Source organism: Dermacentor variabilis, chromosome 2 (assembly GCF_050947875.1).
Source record: "Dermacentor variabilis isolate Ectoservices chromosome 2, ASM5094787v1, whole genome shotgun sequence".
Classification (NCBI taxonomy): domain Eukaryota; kingdom Metazoa; phylum Arthropoda; class Arachnida; order Ixodida; family Ixodidae; genus Dermacentor; species Dermacentor variabilis.
This window is the reverse complement of record NC_134569.1, coordinates 113,459,186-113,482,243: the sequence shown is the minus strand read 5'-3', so window position 1 is coordinate 113,482,243 and position 23,058 is coordinate 113,459,186. Positions and strand designations below refer to the sequence as shown.

At 46.1% G+C, this 23,058-nt stretch overlaps 1 protein-coding gene across 2 annotated transcripts in view; it reads left to right on the top strand.

Annotated features, from left to right (window-relative positions):
• The window catches only part of LOC142572578 (uncharacterized), a 31,117-nt gene extending 9,611 nt beyond the window's left edge, over nt 1-21,506 (top strand). Inside the window, exons 6-14 of one of the 2 annotated variants that reach the window (XM_075681793.1) lie at nt 2,771-2,936; nt 4,478-4,650; nt 5,127-5,197; nt 5,925-6,041; nt 9,936-10,414; nt 10,946-11,072; nt 11,417-11,556; nt 14,812-15,159; nt 19,926-21,506. In XM_075681793.1, coding sequence (XP_075537908.1) covers nt 2,771-2,936; nt 4,478-4,650; nt 5,127-5,197; nt 5,925-6,041; nt 9,936-10,414; nt 10,946-11,072; nt 11,417-11,556; nt 14,812-15,159; nt 19,926-20,183 — 1,879 coding nt within the window. In that variant the 3' untranslated portion in view covers nt 20,184-21,506. The remainder of the gene's footprint in view (nt 1-2,770; nt 2,937-4,477; nt 4,651-5,126; nt 5,198-5,924; nt 6,042-9,935; nt 10,415-10,945; nt 11,073-11,416; nt 11,557-14,811; nt 15,160-19,925) is intronic. The other variant, XM_075681794.1, reaches the window with a different exon arrangement.
• The last annotated feature ends 1,552 nt before the right edge of the window (nt 21,507-23,058 follow it).

Genomic DNA, 23,058 nt, shown 5'->3' with positions numbered 1-23,058 from the left:
GTTAATAAGTTTTATTTTATACTACACACATGCACAATAGACATGCATATGAACAGCTCGACACATTTGAGGGAGGTATGAAGATCCATGCTCCGCAGATGTAATTACATTTGCAATATATTCATGTATTGATGAAGCAGTGTATCGGTTTATAAGCGAAAGCTCGGGGTTATCAGTCCTCCTCGTCAAGCGAAGTTCAATGAAAAACCCAGTCTTTTTAGTTTCTGCTTGACAGCGGGTTAGGAGCTCGCATTCCGATCTGCTGTTCACGTGAAAACAAACAGCGTTCGAAGGGGGACGGGGAAAAGCTGTGCGCGGAACACCGTGGTATGCATTGCTCGCAGCAGAATGATTATTATGCGAACAAGCTTATTCATGCAAGGCAGTGTCGCTTTATCATACACCTCTAAAGGGTCTCTTTATGGACTCACGTCCGATAATTCAAGGTAAGGTAACTAGCGGAGAGAGAGTAAAGGCGAGCAATGGATAGGTGCACATATTTAGTGCACGAAGTCTGCTCCAGATTTAAAAGGTATGTCAGACGCAAGCCTTACTGATCACCTCAAAGGTCAAAAGTGGCAGCTCGCTCAGCAGTCCTGGTGACAAATTATTTGCTATCTTCTAAGTTTAGCGTGGCGGTCCTTTCCTTGTGAATGTGCAGAGTAAAAAGATGTTTCAGCCTCCTCCGCGTCATGCGGTTTCGCGAACAACATTTAATTCGGCGTAAAGCGCTGAATGAGCGTTCTGCCGAAGCTACAGATGCAGCTAGAGAAAGAAGTTGCCTGTATTCGACGACTTGCGTCCAGCAGCTTATGGAATTGTTCAGATTTTGTCTGCAGAGTCTTCTAAATACTTTTTGTTGATAAAGACTCGGCGTTGGACAAAATAGAAGGAAAAGGTAAGAACTGCGCCGAAAGACTGGCTTAGGTCAAAATCAGCTGCATGCATGTCTAAGGTCCCGTCTAGGTCGTTAGCCGACAATTGTCTTCCTCTGGAGGCGTCGATCACCGTGACTTCTAATTTCACTAGCTGTTCCATCCCAGGCTGACCATAGCGGCGCCGCATTTCGATTGTAATACGGTCCATCACCTCAAGGTATTCTCAAGGTATGCTTTGGTATCGAGCACAACTGGCAGGAGAGTCGTGCTGGACATCTCAAACCTCCTCGGCGGCTTTGTTAGCCTTCCAGTGCGAAGCTCCTTAAGACTTAGCTGAGTTGCAACTGGGACAACTGATGAAACGTGGTTTCATATACCAGGTGGGACAATGCTTCGCACAGAGTCTCTGCAGCTCCTTTCACACCTGCAGGAGGAATCGTTGAGCGCTTGAGGACTCTTGCTAGTTTTGGTGCTGGCAGATAGAAACTGCCTATTTTCTCTTTAGAAGCCGGCATCGTGGTGCGCATACGACTCGCGTGCGCCACGATCCCTCCGAGACTGAGGCGGAGCAGCACGGATTGATACAAACTAGGCGCTGTACAGAAACCCTGACAGAACGTTGCACGGTTGTCGCTGCCAATAAATTATGTAAAGATGATTGTTTAACGTAAGTTTGTAGCCTTGATGAGCGTTTACGTAATAACACCTTAAAAATTTGTCCTTTTGCTGATTACTTTTTAAGTTTTATTGGAGCTAAGACAACGCGACGCGAAGTGTGCGACGGCGACATGTCCGTGTAGCGGCGTCAAGTGCGCGCAATGAAAGTGGCCGGCTGACGCAAGATTGCGCAAGACTCTCTTCGCCGGCGTACCCTAACCGCTTGACCTTTAAGCGTGCGACGAATGTGCCGGTAAACCTGTTGACATACACGTGACTCGATTGGCGTATATAGGCACGGTGTTTCACGGAGCACATGGTGCGCACATATGTATAGTACGCGATCGAAGTCACGAAAGAGTGCGAATAAAATGCGAGAAGGAAGGTAATCGTCGTGATATCACATTTCTTAAAGTAATTAAGGTTGCTCGTTTCAGTGGAGGTCTGATCAGCTAGACCGTCGTGTCGACGCCGCTGTCTGCTGTTATATACTGCGCCGATCGAGCAAATGGATTCTTTCATTTTACACGTCTACTCTAGTTATTTGCACGATTTGGTCGTCGGTGCATGCCAGATATTAGGCGTTAAAATACTTTTCATGCCAGTATTTCCTCAGCCGAGCTTCGTGGAGTTGGGTGCGGTGCGGTGGTTGTACATTACTCGGCTTGTTACTTGTTTGCGTCGCAGTTAGTGCTATCCTGTAATCGCATCGCACGTGTGCTCGACAGCACAGACACACCGAGAAGAAAGGTGCTCGTGTTTCAGGAACCGACCGGTATTGCTCACTGAAAACTTGGGTTGGGCAGCTCAACAGATGTGGTCTTTGCCAAAATTATCCCCTGAAATGTCTGAAAGTAGATAAAACACCATTTATTGCCCATACATTTGACCTTGACCTGCCGGCATCATCAGAGAGGAGGGGCAGATAACAAGAGAGATACGAAGCGGGATAAATTGATGACTAGCATTTTGTTTATTCGACATGCAGGCGACAAGCAGTAGACGGGGACATAACAGTCTAGGGGAAACAGGGCAAAAAGAAAAAGGCGGGAGGGGGGAGGGCTCGAGCTCCCCTCCTCCTTGCCCCCCGGTTCCAGAGTCCCTCGTTATGACATTGTTGGCAGCACACTTTTCCTCTAAAGTAACGCGTTTTTTTTTTGCATATTACGAACTTAGTAAGCAGCTTTCAGAATGTGGAGGCAGCAATGTCTCCAAGCCGGATTCTCACTCCGCAGGGCCGTGTACCTGGTGACCTACCGTCCTGCCAACTTCGTGGTGACGGTGAAGCTTGTGAACATGGACCGCTTCAGCCGACACAAGCAGGCCGCCATGGACAAAGTTGTCGCGTCCGTCATTAGGAACCCTTTCCTTGTCAAGTACTACTGCTGCTTCTGCGTCAAGGTGAATCCAGACGGCCGCATCACTCTTTGGTAGATCGCTGGGAACGAAAATAGAAGAAATAATAAAATAACTCTGCCTCCGCAAGCTGCTTTGCAAACGAACATTGATGACATTTCTGCACACACGCGCCACGTGCTTCACTGGTGACAGTAATCTCGGGGTATCGCTGCATGGTCAAGTACAAGCTCTTTCACTAGCACATGCACGTGACTGATGCACGTGCCCACTAAATCAATATTGCGGCGCTCTCAGATATGCCTGCATGAGAACTAATCTTCAACAGCTTGGCTCACCACACTGGCCTCTGCGCCGTATTGCGTGGATATACAGGTCTGTAGTCGACCACATACGCTCCTTTCATCGCCTATATTTTTCCACTGCGTCCCTTCGGCTCACTGGTCATCCTTAGTCCCCACTCTTTCCATTCGTCTTGTGTGATCCGCTTGTTTACATGCTGCTCCACGTTGTGTGGCCGACGCACTATAGTTGAGCAGCTGGCAGCTTTTGTCTTGTACACTTCTCACGCAGACGTAGCTCTACTAATCTCAGCGTACTACCGTTTACCACTAACTTATCGTTGGGCACGTAGCCCAGGCTTCCGTATCTTACGTATAACAAGAACTGCCTCATCAGAACGAGACCCTTTACTGAGGACACGTCTGCTAAGACGTGAAGTTTTGACTGGTTTTGCCGTCATCATTCTGATCACCTTCGTAAGCATGCGTGCGCACTCCACATAATTAGCACATCTTCCTGTAGCTTATGCTGCTATGATAGCGCCCATGCTCGCTTTCCTTGAGGTTTTTGGCGCGTTACCGTGGCATCGTGCACGGTGAGCTGTTTAACTAGCCATAAACAAATGTGGTTGTTAAGGAACATTTCTGAGCACGTTTTAAGCCAAAATAGGTTGTTGTGATCGCTGTACGGAATTACGGTAGCTCAGTGTTTCTTTTACTTGCGTTACCTGCATGGTGTCATGGTGATGTCGCAGACGTTTGGTATACTTGTGATTCCCGGACTACTCGTATATTCGCTCTATTCAAAAATGGTACACTGGCACTCGTGTGTCTGATTTTAAAGCTATGAGGAAATATTATTGAGTAAGAATAATTTACTCACCAGTTTATTCATACATGATACGGTATTGTAATACACTTACTACGATTTTTTTTAACAGTCGAACGCAAGAACATTTCATATTGGCACTTTGCTAACTTTGCATGACACGCAACTGTTCACATTCAGCATGCTGTCTGTCTAATCCAAGATAATCAACGTCTGAGGGAGCTTACACATTTAAAAGAAACTATCCGCTGTAGATGCTGTTCTACAGACTTGTATTTTTTTTCTCCAGGTCGCTCTAAATAGAAACTTCTTTTTTTGCCAGAGGTCGTTTATTTGCTTGCTTTTCTTTTTAGAATAAATGTTGCTGGCAAGCAAATCGTAAAATTATTAGAAGGCAGCCATCAAAAAAGGAGCAGTGACTCACGCGACCGTGACGCACCGTTGCCATGCTAACGCTCGAGCGTGCATCGTGGCAGGAAGCGTACGTGACCATCATGGAGTACATCGCCGGCTTAGACCTGATGCGCGTTGTCACCAAGGAGGAGTACTTGGAGATCGAGGCCGTGCGCATCATCATGGCGCAACTGATCCTCGCGCTTGAGCACATGCACTTGCGCGGATTTCTCCACCGGGATATCAAGGTGTCCAAGTGAGTGGCTGCTCGTTAATGCAGGCCAATGTATCGTACCGCCGACGGTGGGGCGGACCTACGACTTGGCGAGCACAGTGCAAGATTTTCTCTACTCGGCCGTATATATATTTCGGATGCGTACTACATATCCGCGCGGGTGTGCTGTGCTTTCAACGTGACACTTGCGCGTGACACCGACAAATAAACGATCGTGGAGGTCGTGAACCCACGTTGCAATGACAATTTGCGGCAAATGCTTGGAGACATTCCGACTACTGTGATGGTGCAGCACTTCTTACACCTGTTCGTAATTTTTCGGGCTGTGAGTGACAGTGCTGCTTTAAAACGAGGCATGCTGCAAACAGTATCATCACGTAATGATAGTATCATAACAGTAAGGTTCTCTTAGCGGTTTTGATTTTCGAAACATACTTTATTTCATGCAACTGCATATAAAGACTGAGTGAACGCATACACTAAACTGCCTTTTCCAGCATGCTCATTTTGCCGGGTGGGCGAGTGAAAGTCATCGACTTCGACACAACTAAAGTGTGCAACGGTCACTGTGAGTGCAGCCTGTTTTCTTTTGACTTACGTAAACGCTTTTAGAAAACGTTGGAGTTCTCGCGTTTGCTGGCCTTCTGTACTATTAGAAAAAAGAAACACTACCAAAGTTTGCTTTCAGATGGCCAGATAATTGGGTCTACTACTAGTAGGCCATGTAACATGCCATAACGAGTACCCCGACCCATTTTCTCTCTTTAAATCTCACAGGTCTTATGTTATGCTTTACCGACTATAATTTTGTAAGGTAATGATGGGACCTCTTGGTCATATCGTTCGTTCGATATAGTAACTTTCGATTATCTGTCAATGTCCACATGAACGTTCTCCCTCTCTCGTAGTTATACCTGTAATAGCAGGACCTTATTATCTGATATTGCTATCAACCCCTTATGACATTGATCTGCTGACGCCGACTTTTTGTTTTTGTTTAATGAAGAAAGGACGGCATTGGCGTAAGACGCCGCGAAAGCTATCAATTATTTCTTTCACCCATCTGTCTCTCTAAACCACGGAAGAAAATTACAGTATTCTCACATGTCCTAATTGTAGCCAATAGAACGGTGCGTAAGTTCCACCGTTGATAAATTTTCTGCACTCGAGCAGCAGTCACATGACCGGTGCTTACGTCTGTGGTGTCAGGTTTTGCGTATTAACTTTACACGCACGATCCCGAGATCTGCATGACTGATACCCCTGCAATGATGAATGCATGCGCAATCACGCAGTCACCAAGCGTTTCCTGAGGGGCTACTTTCGGAGAACTCCTTTCGAGTTCCACGACGGTGAGTCGGCTGGCACCATACCGTACATGGCTCCGGAAATTCTCAAAAGGAGGCCGTATGGTACGTCCTACGCTTTGCAGCGAAAAACGAAGCAGGAATTGGCCTCCCTGGTGCAGTATTCGGCCATTACCTCTCTCATGATTCCTACAATTAAGCCATGGCACTCAGTACCCAGCAGCTGCGGAGCATCTGGCCAAGGCGGCGGTCAGACCTGTAACGCAGCGCAAAGGGTGCTAAAGATGTCTGGACCCGGACAGGCCGCCAACGGAAACTGACCCTGGCAACCTTTAACGCCCGAACTCTGTCGAGAGAGGCTAGCTTAGCAGGATTGTTTGAGGAACTATCAGGCATTGTTTAGGATATCATTGGCCTTAATGAGGCTAGAAGAACTGGTGAGGCTTATACATTGCTGAATAACGGACATGTCCTCTGCTATAGAGGTCTCCTAGATAAGAAGCAATACGAGGTAGGATTCCTAATACATAAGGACATAGCTGGCAACATTTACGAGTTCTAGAGCAAAAATGAGAGGGTAGCAGCAGTCTTAATCAAATTTAATAAGAGGTATAGATTAAAGGCAATACAAGCTCACGCTCCAACATCCAGTCACGATGATGATGAATTAGATCAGTTTTATGAAGATGTTGAATTAGCGATGAGAAAAGCGCGAACTTAGTATACTGTAATAATGGGCGACTTCAATGCAAAAGTGGGCTGATGAACAAGCAGTTGGCAACTACGGCATCGATTCTAAGAACGTTAGAGGAGTGATGCCGGTAGAATTCGCAGAAAAGAATAAGCTGCGAATAATGAGCATCTTTTTCAGGAAGCGTGGCAACAGAAAGTGGACCTGCAAAAGCCCTAATGGTGAAACAAGAAATGAAATTGACTTCATATTTTCCACTTATCCCAGCATAGTGCAGGATGTAGAAGTGATAGGTAGGGTAAAGTGCAGTGATCATAGGTTAGTGAGGGCTAGGATTCACCTCAATTTGAAGAGAGAAGGAGCTAAATTGTTCAAGAAGAAAAAGGTCAACCTAGAGGCAGTAAGGGTATAAGCAAACAAATATGAAGCCTTAGAACAGAGAGGTGATGATGACATAGAGCTAATGAATGAAACCGTAACTAGGTTGGCTTCAGAGGCAGCAAGTGGGAGGCAAGGCGCCAAGGCAACCAGTAGACAAGCTGTCCCAAGTAACAAAGGATCTAATAAAGAAATGACAAAGAATGAAAGTGTCCAACTCAAGAGATAAGATAGAATTTGCGGAACTGTCAAAACTGATTAACAAGGCGAAAATATGTGATATTCGAAATTGTGAAAAAGAGTGAAGGGGTCGTAAAACATGAACGCAGCCTGAAATAAGTGAGAAGGAAACTTGGCATAGGACAAACCAAAATGTATGCACTGAAAGATAAGCAAGGTAATATCATCAGCAACCTCGAGGTTTTGTAAAAGCAGCGGAAGAATTCTAGACTGCCCTGTACTGTACCCAGAGTGAGCCACGATACCTCCATTCAAAGAAGTAATGAACAGGTTGCAGAGACTCCTCCTATAACTAAGATGAGTTGAGAAGGGCTTTGCAAGACATGAAACGAGGAAGAGCATCAGGAGAAGATGAAATAACAGTCGATTTAATCAAAGATGGAGGAGACATAATGCCTGAAGAACTGGCGGCTCTTTATACGAAGTGTATATCGACTTCGAGGGTCCCAGAAAACTGGAAGAATGCAAACATTATACTAATCCACAAAAAGGGAGACGTTAATTGAAAAAATAGGCCCATTAGCTTGCACCCAGTATTATATAAAATATTCACCAAGACAATTTGCAATAGAATAAGGGAAACTCTGGACTTTAGTCAACCAAGGTAACAGGCTGGCTTCAGGAAGGGACACTATAATGTTGCACATCTATGTCATTAATCAGGTTATTCAGAAATCCGCAGAGTACAATCAGCGTCTCTATATGGTTTTCATTCGATTACGAAAATGCATTTGATTCAGTAGAGATACCAGCAGTCATAGAGGCATTACGTAACGAAGAAGTACAGACCGCTTAGATAAATATCTTGGAAATATCTACAGAGATTCCATAGCTACCTTAATTCCACGCAAGAAAAGTAGGAAGATACCTATGAAGGATGGGGCCAGAAAAGGAGACACAATCTCTCCAATGCTATTCACTGCGTGCTTGGAATAAATATTCAAACTATTAAACTGGGAAGGCCTAGGAGTAACGACTGACGGCGAATATCTTAGCAACCTTCGGTTCGCCGATGACATTGTTCTTATCAGCAACAATGCAGACGAGTTACAACAAATGATTGAGTACCTTAAGAGAGAGAGCATAAGAGTGGGGTTGAAGATAAATATGCAGAAGACAAAGATGATGATGAAATAGCCGGGCAAGGGAACAACTGTTCAGGATCGCCAGACAGCCTCTAGAGTCTGTGAAGAAGTACATTTACCTAGGTCAATTAATCACAGGGAACATGCTTTATGAGAAGGAAACTCACAGAAGAACAAAATTGGGTTGGAGTGCATACGGCAGGCATTGTCAGCTCCTGAATGGAAGTTTACCATTATCATTGAAAAGGAAAGTGTACAATCAGTGCATTTTACCGGTGCTGACATAAAGGGCGGAAACTTGGAGACTGACAAAGAAGCTTGAGAACAAGTTAAGGACCGCGCAAAGAGCGATGGAACGAAGAATGCTAGGCATAACGTTAAGAGACGGAAACAGAGCTGTTTGGATCGGAGAGCAAACGGGTATAGCCGATATTCTAGTTGACATTAAGAAAAAGAATTACAAGATCTCTTGAGACCTCTTAAGAGGTGAACGACGAAAGCCTACTCTTGCTCCTCTTATCATTCCCCTCATTAGTAAGCATTCTTAGTCATTTGCAATCAATTGTAGTCGTTACAATTCGTCGTAAGACATATTTGTGATTAGTAGTCGTTACTAGTAATTACAAGTCATTTCAGTCATTATTAGGATTACTGGTCATTTCTAAGCACTTTTAGTCATTTCTAATCAATTGTAGGCGTTACAATTCGTCGTTAGACATGTTGGTCATATCAATGCCATCAGTAGTCATTACAAGTTATTTCAGCCATTATTATTCATTACTACTCATTACTAGCGATCTCTAGTTATTTCTAATCAATTGTGGTCATTACAAGCAGTCGTTAGACATATTTGTCATTTCGGAGTCATTAGTAGTTATTTTTTTTAAACAGAACAGCGCGGTTTTGACGGGGACATCAGGGAGAAAGGACATGGACGAGCGCTATTCGTCATTATTAGTCATTATTAGTCATTATTACCCTCTACCAATCTCTATAAGAACGTTATCATTTACTAACTGTCACTATCAATAATTTTTCATTCTTTAATATGTCTAATCTGTATTGATACGGCGTGATGACGCTTCGGCGGACACTTCGCGGTCAGCTCTGCTGACACAAACTTCAATGTGAGCCTAGAAAGGCTTTCGCCTTGAAAAATGGAGCTGACCGGGTCATGTAATGCGCAGGTTAGATAACCGTTGGACCATTAGGGTCACAGAATGGCTACCAAGTGTAGGGAAGCGCAGTCAAGGATGGCAAAAGACTAGGTGGGGCGACGAAATTAGGAAATTCGCAGGCGCCAGTTGAAATTAGTTGGCGCAGGACAGGGGTAATTAGAGATCGCAGGGAAGAAGCCTTCGTCCTGCAGTGGACATAAAATAGGCTGCTGCTGCTGCTGCTGAAATTAATAGTTATTGTGCTCACTACTTGTCTACCACAAAGCACGTTACCCTGCGTTGTTCTCCTTTCTTTCGCGTGGTTGGCGATGCGTGGTTTCGGGTCTTCGCCCTCCGTCTGCATAAGAGCCAGTCACAGGCTGGAAAATGTTCTTGTGGGTGTTATTCGCGCAACATGCGCAGTCCGTGGTCCTTCATTTTCGCGCAGGTCGCGCTGCCGACTGGTGGTCGACGGGCGTCGTCATGTACAAGCTGATGACCGGCCGGGTGCCGTTCAGAGGAAAGTCCAAGCAGCTGCTTCGCGAACGCATCATCACGTCGCCGCTGAAGTGGCCGCGCGCCGACGAGCATCCCCACTCGGCCACGACGCCGGCCAAGGACATGACGTACCGACTGCTCAAGAAGAACCCCGTGGAACGGCTCGGCTCGCGCAACTACAGCGACTTGAAGACGCACCCGTTCTTTGACAAGTTCAACTGGCAGGTGCTTTACGGCAAGACGAACTTGTGCGACATAGCGAGCATCGCCGAAATCATGAACAGCGACGCCGAAAAAGACCGCAAGACTGGGGACCCCGAGGACAAGCGCAAGCACCAGCAGATCGAGGAGATGACCGACGTCAGCGCCGAAAGCCAGAAACCGTTGCTGTGCTACGCTTCGCCTAGCTTCAAGAAACTCATGGTCAAGGTACGTAAACATATCAATGGTCAATCCCAAGTGAGCCATGTTGAACATAATTTCCTCTTGAGTATAATATGTAACCGTTGTGTATACGCTATGTATGTATATATTTAATGGCGTGCGCGGTAGTTTGCTGTTTGCTCCACGCCACCCTCATCCAAACACATGCATTCTTCCCCGCGTGCAATAATACCTTCGGGCGCTGCAGATTTCAAACAAATAAAATAAATAAACTATAATTTTGGACAACTTGCATTTGTGCATGCGCAAATGCTTTTCGCAAGCGTGGCTCTCGTGAAGTCGGCCCTTCTCACTTTTGTAGTTATAGCGCTTTGTTACACTGTCGCAACTCGGAGAATAGCTTTTTATTAGACGTTTTCTAAAATGCATGAGGTTGTGGAAGGAAGATGTAGTCGTTCTCAGTGTGTGTTGCCTGACTTATAACGTTGGTAACCATGACCAGAAGGGGAAATCGCCGACAAAATAGGCACTGTTCGGCGAACCGAGAAGTGACAGCGAATTCCTGTTCCCATCCAGGTAAAGTCAAGCAAGAGCCCTATCAAGTTATCTGATTCCTTCATGGAGACCAGCAGTCAGAGCTCCGAAGCCATCGACTATCAGGCGAACTCCCCCGTGTCCTTAAGCCGAACCGCAGCCCTGAGCAGTAAGTGCGCTCACGAAACATCTTCAACAAGAGGAGACGATTTGAGGAGTGGAACTGTGGACATGTTGAGGGTGGTCATCCGTTTTTATCCATAGTTGCCTGGCGCGCGAATAACATTAATTTTGGAACGTCACAATGTGCTACGGGATTACCTCACGGTTACTGATGAAAATAAGTAGTAACTGCGAGACACCAACGGATAAGCAGCACCACTTTTATAACCGCGCGCATGTCGCTGATGCATGCCATATAGTATGGAGATCATGGGCGAAATGTATAGCATGACTTTGCCGACTGGACTGGACATGGCGAAGATCTTGAAAAGCAGCGCTCGTGTGTCGCAGGCGTGGATGGCAAAGACGGCGCGTCCACCGAGAAGGTGGATCTCATGCTTTACCGGAAGAAGAAGTACACGAAGTTCTGGGGCTTCGGCTTCTCGCTGCGTCGGGTCCAGGGAGAGGAAGCGAGCTTCACCTACGTGGACGTGAGTCTCAATGTACCTGTTAATCTGAGCATTAATCTGGCACGGTAGTTTGTATAGACGGTCATGACAGCACGGGCGCAGGCGTTTCGCACCTGAACACGTGCGCTGGTGGTTCTTAAAACGACGACAGGTATGCCGTGTGCTCCATACGTCAAAAATCAAAGCGAAACTAATGTTGCGACGGGAAAGTTGCAAGACCGTTCTATGGTGTCGCCGTTGTTCCATAGCTCTAGACAGTAGAGAGACCTATCCTTCATTTTTGTACTAGTGCGCTCCGACATGTTGATCGATCATGCAGAGTGACTTTCCTGCCCCACGTGCTCAAGCATAAAGTATCGCTTTCTTTCCTTCTTGTGTATTTTTGTATGTTTGCGTTTTCTCTTTAACAAAGAATAAAATGTAACATTACTTTAGCCAGAAAGTAAGAGTCAATTTACGGTTTTCTTAGGATGAATGATTGTACAAAAGTCCTTGCTTTCTTGACGGCCATTATGACGTAATGAATTAGTAGACCCTTTCGTCTCTGCTGTGGCGGCTGTTCCGGCGATCCAGGAACAATTATCGTCGCATTTCTGACAGCCAGTTCTGCCGCAAGAATGAAGTTTTTTTATTTTGTCTCGCCCACTCAGTTAGAGATATGTTTTTCGTATGTCCTGTTATAAGCAACACATCTCGTGAGTCCCGCTCATTCGTTAGGTATTTCGGAAAATGTACTAAAAAATCTCAAAGAATAAGGACGACGAGGCGGTTTCCTTCAATAATGCCCTCGAGGTTGCTTTTATCATCGCGGTATGCTTTGTAACATGGCTCGAAGTAGTGATTAGGCAAACGTTAATAAAGATAACTAACAAACCGGAACTTATTACTTAGACGAAATAACAACGTCAGCTTTTTCATAGTTTGGGCTTATGAACTGTTCAAATGACGGGAAGTTCAACACTCGCATTAGAATCGATGCATGGTCTGGCTCTTTAAGTTAAACTTCTGTTAGTCTATTATATTTACCTGTCGAACTACATGAGGCCATTTCATTGTGACTGCTGCTCTATTAAATTAAACCTTAGAAAATCGCTTAGATATATGACGTTTCCTGTACAGTTTTTTTTAACTGGAACGGGCAAACAAAGCACGCAAGATTTATAATAAATTATCTGACCAGGCGGACATCATCATCCATCCAAAGTAATCAATTCAGTAAGTAAACTGCAATGAATAACTTCCTAGCTGCACAATTTGAAGAGGATCGCAAAAATAAGTTGTAGGGAAATCAGAATCCTCTTGCGCTAGAATGGTTCGTACGAAAGAAATCCCCCCAATCCTGATTCTGGACATAATATTAAAGAAGGCGAGCGACCAAATGCGGAGAGCACTCGCGAAAGAAAAGCTTACTGAATACGAGCCCAGTGCCTTGCGCTAGAATTGTCCGTGAGAGTGCATTCCAGCCAATCATATATTGGACATATGTTTAGCGAAGGCAGCCGGCCAATACCGGACAGCACTTGGGAATGAGAAGCTTTGTGAATTCGGCACCAGGTGTACGTGTTCCGGGCGTTATGTAGTAGAGCAGGAAAAATGAGCAGGCACCGAAGGCCTGCGCGAAATCTTCCCGTGTGCACTGTTGTACTTTTGCGCGTGTGATTCTTGATTACGTGCTTTGCCCATCCCTTGTCTGCTTTTGCAATGATGTGAGCAATAAGAGCTCGTTCTGAGGCAATATTCCGGGCAAGATATTGCATTGCGCGTATTTTTACAGCGAACCTGTATATGGCTAGCCGATTCGTCCGTCCGTCCGTCTGTTCGTCGCCTGTACGCCGAAAACTCCTTCTTCGCAACCTCATGCGCATGCGCGAAAAAAAAAAGAGAGAGGAAGAGATGCGCCCGATTAGTCAACACTATATACCTAAATAGCACAAAGTCTGTTGACTCCGATCCATGACGTCGTGCTACCTGGCCCGAAATTTCCATTGACAAGGTTGGCGTGATGAAAGTGGCGGCGTCAAAACCACTGTTACCTACTTGGGAGCATCCCCATTAGATTCTAGGGTAGTCGGGCCAGATAACATGATGTCACGGATCGGAGTGAAAGCTCTTTACGACATCTTGGTGGTGTTGGATTGGCTGCACCAGTAGTGACGTCGTTCCTCTCCGTTGCAGCCGAGCGCGCGCACAGCAGTTTCTCTCCGACTACGAAATGAGTTGGCCACGCGTCATAAGTACTCCTTAGGAGCAAGCAGCTTTCGATGAGCAACGCCGCGAGCAGAACCAGAAACGAACTCATCTACGCCGTGCCAATGCTGCGCCCCGAGCACAAGAACAGGCTCGTGCAGCCGAGCGCAAGCAGCAACTGCGTATACCGAGGATCCGGCAGCCTACCAAGCCGTCGTTTAATGAACTGTCGGGATTGACCCAGTGATAAACACCGGGGCCACGCGTTTCAAGTTTGCTGGTTAACCATCTGCACGGAGTGCTTGGGCGATGATTTTTTGTAAATTATCGGTTATCACAGCAGTGAAACTTTTGGCAGGCCCGTGGGAATGTGCTGCAAGTTTAGCACATGCAAGACCTAACTGCAGGGGAAATGTATGCGCATCAAAGGGCGGGCTGACTCGTATCCAGGCCCTTAAGAGTTGTGTGATTTTCATTGATGAGGCGTTGGGTCCTTTGAGGACAGCAATACAAGCGACAGCAAACAAGGAGTACACGAACAGTAACGGCTGAAAGTAAATAATATTGAAGTAACTTCTAGTTCCTGTACCACTGAGTACAGACCGGCACTCAGACGAAATTAATAATCGGCATTCAGTCGCGCAACAATAATTTCGCCGGTGCCGATAAGTGCACTTGGAGGTGTAAAACACTGCACATCTGCGCGGAAGGGCTTTATGTGTTTTACTTGCGTAAGCGAACGCAGGAGCGTTCGGGCTGAAAGCTTGTACTTTAGAAATCTGTGGCTGTGAAGGCATGCCTTTCGTGAGCCGACTCAAATACTAGAAAACCGAGAAAGGTACTCGATAGGATACGGTATTGTTTAACGATAGTGCTTCGTCTATCCTTAGCCGTAGCTCCTATATCTTAGGAATGTGGGCACCGATTTGACCATACTAGCAGCTTTCTGGGCTAGTGTCCCATCTGAACTGCCTATGCGTAAATGGACTCTGTAGAAACGGCCTTCTGGCTGTCACATCGCTGCTCCACGCTTTGGGCCGCGCGAAGGCTGACGTGTGCCGCTGCCTCTATCTGCATACCGGCGGCTAGACGGTGACCAAGGGCTCGCCTGCCGACATGTCCAAGGTGCTGCCGCTGGACTTCATTCTTCACGTGAACGGTATCGCGGTGACAGATGCGCCGCTGGCTCGGATCAAGAAGATCATCAGCGATGCCGGCGACCAGATGGTGCTGTCGGTGATGTCGTTGAGTCCCTACCGGCTGCTCACGAGCCGTCGAGACATGCTGGGCATCATGCGCAGCTTACCCCGGGAATCCGCCGTCGTTAAGGCCGCGACGCCCGGCTGCTTCGGTGGGAGGCCGTACGGCATCGATGTCCTCGACGTCGACGTCGCAGACGACAAGCTGAAGCAGTTGGCCAAGTGCTTCGTGCTACTGGTGAGGCTGGAAGGGTGCGTCCCGCATCGAATAGCTGTGGAGCATTGCACGGCGTGCTTAGTGTGTAGGCTTTGAAGCGACGTTGAGTTGAAGTACAAGTTGTAGTTGCAAGTGGCGTGGTTGCCGTCTTACTTCATCGGTATATACGGCGTGTTTTCATGCAGTACACCAGTGGCGTTGCCAGAAACTTCGTTCGGGGGGGGGGGAGGGCGGGGGGGGGGGTCTTAGGTTGCAGCTCGGCATCTTCCTTAAGAGGAATCTTTAGCTCGGGTGCTCCTATCTCAATACATGTAGAACGGGAATTCGTTTTCTCGACAACCACTGCACCAAATTTGACGAAGTTTGTTACATTTAAAAGAAAAACTTGGGGGGGGGGGCAGTTCTAGTGACTGCTGATTTCGAATTTTTCATTTAGGTCGTCAAGGTTTTATCAAAAATTGGCCAAAATCGCAACTTTTCAGAAAACGAAACAATCAAGTTTAAAACTCTGTAGCTGAACAATGAAAAATGATATCACAATTCTGTGAATTTCACCTATCGCACATTGGTTTGTAAACGTCGTGCGCCTATTTCTTTCGAACTTTCAAAATTTTCGAAATATCTTAAACAGAATTCCGGCCCTAAATCGAAATTCCGTGTCGAACAGACACTACAATTCAACTTTCTCTCTCAAATGAAACAAATTTCATTAAAAGTGATCCAGAGGTTATCTCAGAAAAGCGTTTTTGCGTTTTACATGTATTTGGATAGGCCGCGTCGGAGTGGGGCCCGAGCTAAAGATTCCTCTTAAACAAATTGTCGAGGGATCAAATACATGAATAATAATTACATTGCCATTGCAAAGATGCTGCAAACGGATTCTTGAACGCTACGTACCGTAAAAACAGGTAAGATATATCATTCTTCATAAAAGAATATACTCGTAAGTGCCAAGAATTGTGTCCAAAATAACTGATATCAATGCTTCCATGTTTTTTGTCTGTTTAATAAGTAAAGAAAATATCATACGAACTTTATAACTATATCAGTTCAAAACCACAAAGCAGTGCATGCCGCTGATATGAAAAATGTAAAGGCCATGAAATGAACAAGTTGAGGACAAATATGTTAATGAAACTTTGTCATTCAAAAACCGTGTTTATATTCATGTACGTATGCAACGGCCAGTCCAAAATATCAATGACGCTGACATTTGTTCCAATATATTACGCAGGAGCAGCTGTCACCGGTCGTGTATCGTGAGTAATTGCACCAAATTTATAGTCGCAAAAGAGAGCACGTATAAAAAGCAGGAGTTCTGCAAAATATGCGAGGGCGAGACAAATGAAAGTGAGCCAATGCGAATATTTGACAAACGGGGTCCTTTTTTAAAAGTAATCTCCATGAGCATTTAGCCATTGTCCCATTGACTAAGGAGTCGCGTGATTCCGGTCTCATAAGATTCCTTGGGTTGCTGCTTCAGAAAGTCTGCAACTGTCTCTTTCACGTCATCGTCCGACACGAATGCGGTTCCCTCGAGCTGTTTTTTTTGTTTTCGGTTGTCCCAAAATGTGGTATCGCAAGGCGACAGGTCTGGGCTGTGTGACGGATGTTGCAGCGTTTCTCACTTGAACGTTGCCAGTTTTGTATTAAATACATCAGCGATTTGGGGACGGGCATTGTCGTGGAACAAGGTGACCCCATTCGTCAATTTTCCACATCGTTTCTTCTTGATTGCAACACGCAGCCGTTCCGGCGTTTCACAGTATCGGAAACAACTGATAGTCTCTCAAGACTTAGCAAATTCTATCCGTAATGGCCCCTGACGATCGAAAAAAAAAGGTCAACAACACCTTTCCGGCGGAAATGATGGCCTCTGCTTTCTTTGGGCGTGGTGAATTCGAATGTTTCCACTGTAAGCTTTGCCGTCGTGTTTCAGGCTCGTAGTAGTGGCACCATGGTTCGTCCCCGATCACAGTTGCAGACAAGAAGTCGTCACCCTGATTGTGATACCGGATCAGAACAGTCAAGGCAGCGCCGAACTTCTCCGTGTTCTGGCGGTGGTTCAAAATCTTGGGCATCCATTGCACACAAAAGCTGATGACAGAGATGTTCATGAATTATGGCGTGAACCGAATCGTTACTGATGTTCAAAGGCTCTGCCAGCTCATCGATGCTTATCCTCCGTTATTGTCTCATCACGTCATCAACTTTTGCAATTTTGTTAAGGGTGATTTCACGACGGCTTTAGTCCCGTCTTGGATCGTCTTTGCAACTTTCACGTCCTAGTTTGAACCGTTTGCTCCAACGCTTCACAGTGGCCAATGAAATGCGATGTTCAACGTACACGGCAGCCATACGGCGACTAATTTTTTTTTACGAAAGACCTTCAGCAGTCAAAAACTTCACGGCACCACGCTGTTCAACTTTTGGAGTTTCCAACATGTCAGCCAACCATGTTCAACCGAATGTATGAGAGCATTACAGAACCTTTATCCTCACACCTGCGTGTCACTTTTGTAAATGAGACATCCCTCTCTTCTACGCACATGCCTCGCAGATAATGAACAGAACCATTATTGCGCGGGTTGGGTAGGCTCACTTTCATTTGACTGGCCCTCGTACATTAGAAATGCGATGATACAATGGGATACACAAAAGCGAAGATAGAGCTTGATAAGGGGCAAAAAAGTGTCACTGGAAACAAATTTCACTGCACGTATACACAAAATCTGCCAACAAGATATTTGAATATACGTATAAGTATCCAATGAATGTACGTATCTAAGAAAAAGTCACTGTGCATAATGCGTCAAATGAAGCAAATAAACATGTTGCGCAATCACAGATTCACAGAATCCTAGATATCGCCCCCGTTCGATCTACTCCCCCAGATGTATCGCGCGCGACGGAAGATAACTAGCTTGCTCACCGCTTTTATCTTTTGCGCACACAAGACTGAGTCACCATCGTCGGCTCACCCATTCCAGCCCCCCCTTCCCGTACGCTTTCACTCGCACATACAGCATGTGGCGCTCGGTAACGATGTTATCGCCCTTGGACTTTATACGAAACATGAGGGCGACGATGACGGCAGGAATGCGCTTGGAGTGTCCATATAATTGCTATCGCAATAATATAATAAGAGTGTCCGGCAACTGAAGCGTCCCGTGGCCCATTACTTTCCGCAAAGGAAGAAGTAACAAAATCAAACTTTCACCATGCAACAATTCGCTGCGCCGCAACAATGTATTTTTTTTCCTTTTGTGTCACGGGGGTACCGAAATTAAAAAAAAAAAACAAGGAAAATATGTTGGCCACAATTGAATGCCTACTTTGCGCACCTAATGTGGCTACCGAAGGAATATAAAAAAAATAAGAAAAACGTGAGACGCTTGGTCCACACAGAACTATACGCATACTGCTCGGTATCCTACACCGGCGAGCCAGGACTTTCCGGAGAGGTTATCCTCAGGTGAATGCGGTGCAATCCGTTGTGTCCCCACAGAGATGGCGGCGCGCGACCATTGTTTCTTTTTCTCGTCTGCTAGCCAGACAGCGTCTGAAACTCTGCCAGGTGAAAATCCACTCGGCCAGAGCCAACCGAACACGCACCAAAGTGCGCCGCGCGGTGGTCAGGGCAACACAAGAAAAACGAAACGTATGCACTCTGGCTGGCTCTGGCAGCCAGCGGGTAGAGGGTAGCAAGTCCAAAAAAATTGAAGACGCTCAATGTGTCCTCGCGAATAAAAGACAAAGTAGGAAAAATAAATAAGAACGTAGTTACTTTGGCTGGCTTTAGTGGCTTAACATAGATGCTTTGGCGTATGTGAAAAAAATATTTTATATTTTTTTTATGTGACATGACGGCACAAATTAACCACCACAATGCTTCGTCTCATTGGACCTCGCTGCTTCCTTTGTCAACTTGTCTAATAGTGTGTTGATTTGGCTTGTCCCGTTGTATGTTCCAATGCAAGACTTTAGAAAAGTCAATGCACCTCTCTAGTCAAATGTTTATAACGACATTAGACCCACAAAGTTCCGCAATTGAAAATCTAAAGCACTACTTTGGAAATGTCAGTGCACCTTTCACATCAAAAGTTTATTAGATCTATACCCATAAAGTTTCGGAATTCATATCGATGCGCTCCATAGATTCCGCAGCCTCCGCGAGATGCCGCGGTGAGCCCGTTTGTCATCAAAACGCCATTGAAACTTTGTGCTCGGATGGGGCTGTTTACGTTATGTGACTTCCGGTGCATGGGCGTTGCCACGAAATCCAGCCTGAGTTTCCGATTTTCGCGGTGAAATGTCCTTTTGAGCATGAAAAAGACCCATTCTAGACAAAATCCAGAATGATTTCCGGCGCCGGGGGTTGCTTTGGTCGGCAGTGCATTGACAGCACGAAAAAATTTCGGCTCTCAATGCATTCGCGTCGCAGTTACTTTTGTGCTTCAATGTATAAAACGACGATTCTTTCAAAGAAAGTAAGAGGAACGAAAGCGCCTATTTACCGCAAGTTCGACAGCGCATATCTCGTAAATGGTGTCATCCACACAATTCTTTTCGAGTCGCATACGCCTTGCAATCTCACCCACTAAAATTTCTAATTTTTTTTAGCTAGTCCATTATGCATTTCAATTTTTCTGTGAAAGCAATGTCGACATCTTCGAGTAGACCAACTCATGGACTAGAATTGTGCTATCGGGCACAGGCAACTAAAAAAAAACTTTTTGAAAGTGTTTGTGGAAACGCCTTGTATATGTGTCTGATTCGTCATCTAGTATGCAGACGTGGTCAGTTCCAACAACAAGGCGGTCTTCCCGGGTGATGTGCTGTTCGAAATCGACGGCACATCTGTGGACGGCATGTCGCGGCCACAGGTTGATCACCTGCTCAGCGTCGGCAAACCCGAAGTCACGCTGTCGGTGGTTCCTCTCTCACCAATGCGCAAGAAGCGGTGCCTGATCTCGAAGATCAACGAGACAGGCATGTCCGACACCAACGTTCTGTCCAAGTCTACAGCTGCCGATATAGACTGATTGCTTCACTACTGCCCCTGCCGTCCGGCAGTTCAGTTCCCGTAACGCTTTGACGCCTGCAATGTTGTGCTTGCCAGAAAGTGCATATATAGGCTGCGAGAACTTGTTTTACGCTGTTTTACACAAACTTCCATCCATAACGTGTTTGTTATTTTTGCAAGATCTGGCCATCGCACTTTTGTGTTAGGTGAAGGTATACGTTTAGAATGCCTGCCGTAATTATGTCGCATTTGAACGGAACGTTTTTTTTCAATGGACTATACCAGAATAGTTGTCGACATCGCGAATTTAGCGTGTATTCAAATATTGTTCTGCAATGTCGCAGAGCAGAACATCGTTTGCGTCCAACGTTATTGAAAAAAAAGATGCGTATACATGTGCGAAGTTTGAACTGGCTGTTACGCAAGAGTGCAACTTTGTGTGATGAAATGCTTGCTGGAGACGACTGTGGTAACGACAACGCTCTTCAATGATTATTGTGAAGCTGTGTCATCGGCGGAATTTCATAGCCTGGCAGTAACACTGCGAATCCTGCGGCACTGATTTCAGTCTTTGCCATTTGTCTCGTTTTCTATGTTGTAGAGTGAAATTATAGCAACTGCTCCCATTAACGAGCGCCTCAGACACGTTGGCGTCATGTTTAGTAGGAGGGTGTACCAAATGCGTTTCTATATACGGTTTTCTCACCGATACGAGCGTTCTTGTTTAGAGAATGAATGACTCTTTTGTGCGCATCTACCAATTGTGCACGCTGATATATTGGCCTATTGCTTCCTATTGCTTTGCAGAACTTTTTTTTTTAGTTTCAAGGACGCTCTCGTCTGAGGCAACTTGCCCGGTTAGTGGTGACGTAGTCCGTGTTACAATGAACGTGTACGTGTTGTGAACATGTTTGTTCTACGAAATTGAAGGCATAAACGGTGCCTTCCTGATGAAGCACCAGCAAGCGCCTACAGGCACATTTCATACTTCATTTGTATTTGAATGATGATGGTTGATGCCATTTGTTGGCAAATTGTGCTGTGCAGAGAAGCGCACTTTCAGCGCAGGAAAAGAATGTGGCGAGGTTCCACCCACACCAAAACGAATTTCTTGACAAGTGCATGCCATGTGATTACCCCGTAAAACTTTGGAACCGCCTACGTACGGTTTCTCCTTATGGGTTACTACGAGGTGCAAGCACGTATGTTTAAACTGGCTTGGGGCTCTCAGATAGTCGGAAGAAAAATTGAAATAAAAGCGACGTCGTGTAATTTGGTGACAGTGGTACACGGGTTGCTGAATTCCGCCCTGCTGTATGAAAACATTTGTCGCAGTGTTACAAGTACGCCTGTTCCGAGATTAGCACACGGTACAGTGTCCGGACTTGAAAATATATAGCATTTAGGAAAGCCGGTAGGCTGAATGATAAGCGAAGTAAATATATCATCGCGAAGTGTTAAATATCATCACGGCAGGGAGATTACGATGTGCGGCATGGAAAAAAAATACATGTTCATAGGTTTGGGTCGGGGCCTTGCAACTCCGGTTACATGGGCCTGATCATCACGTACAACGCCTGAAGACCACGTGAACTGTCTAAAGTGTGTTTATTCTTCTTCATCAGTGGACATTCACTGCATGCTGTGGCTTTGCTCAGAAACAAAGGCTAGCTACCCGAGAGAGGGTTCTAAGAGTTGCCTGACTATACGATTGGATCAGACAGTCACACGGTCAAGTTTGCTAAGCCACCACTGCAATTCCTGCACGAGGAGGGCCTACATGCTTTTATTGAAGGGCACATGCATGCCGCAGGTAAGGCGCTCTTAAAAAGTAATGGCAAAAACAACGCTGTAAGGCGCTCTTAAAAAGTAATGGCAAAAACAACGCTCGTATATACGTTAGGCACTGACTCAAGAGGTGGTCTTCCGTGCGGTAAACATATCTCAACTGTTGATTTGTGTGCCTCCATTCATACGATTAAGCTGAGTGACGTTGGGGTGTATTTTTATTGCTATAGCAATTATATTGACACTCCAGGCGCACTCCTGCCGTCGCCGTCGCCGTCGTCGTCGCCATAAGGTTGCGTATAGAGCCCAAGGGTGCGAGTGAAAGCTCGCGAGGGTGAGCCGGTGACTGCGGCTCAATCTCGCGCACACAAGGCAGAAAAGTGGGGAGGAAGCACGCCATGTTCCGTCGCGCACAAGGCTACGGGGGTAGGGTAGGGTGAGAGGGGTCGTTCTACTCCGGGCAACCTCTCCCCCCCTCCGGACCACTGTATCTTGAAAGCCATCTGCGACTGGGATAGGGTGCGCAGTGCGCTGTGTTTTCGCGGCTTAGTTCGCGTTGATGCGAGAGGCAGCACGAAGGTCAATTCGCTCGTTCATTGCTGCTGCCACGCTTCCTCGCTCCAGCGTTTGACAGCGAGTTTCTGCGGTCATCGAGTGAGATGTGTTCATGTTTGGTTGTGCGCGTTGCACCATGATTGTTAATTTAGTTAGTTTGCCTACGTTTACAAGCTTATAGGGCCGATAAAAGTCGCTACTTCGTATAGCTGTCTATTAATTTGCTATCGCAATCGATGCTTCGTCTTTCGGGCTCAACAGCGTCTCTTCTTCTTTTCCATTCGAGAAGCTTTGAACCCCCAACTTCTAAACTTAGCGGGCGTTTTATCGCGTGACCTCCAACATTAGGAATTCGGGCAAACCGCACACATCAAGCCACCATGCTTCTCGGCTCACCCTCGCAGGCTTTTCTCCGCACACACAGCAAACGGAGCGCGAGCCGCGATCTTGTCGCACTTGGACTTTATACGGAACCTCGCGGCTGACGCCGATGTCGAGAACGCGCTCCCAGTGTCCATATAATCGCTATCCCAACAAAAATTACTTTTCAC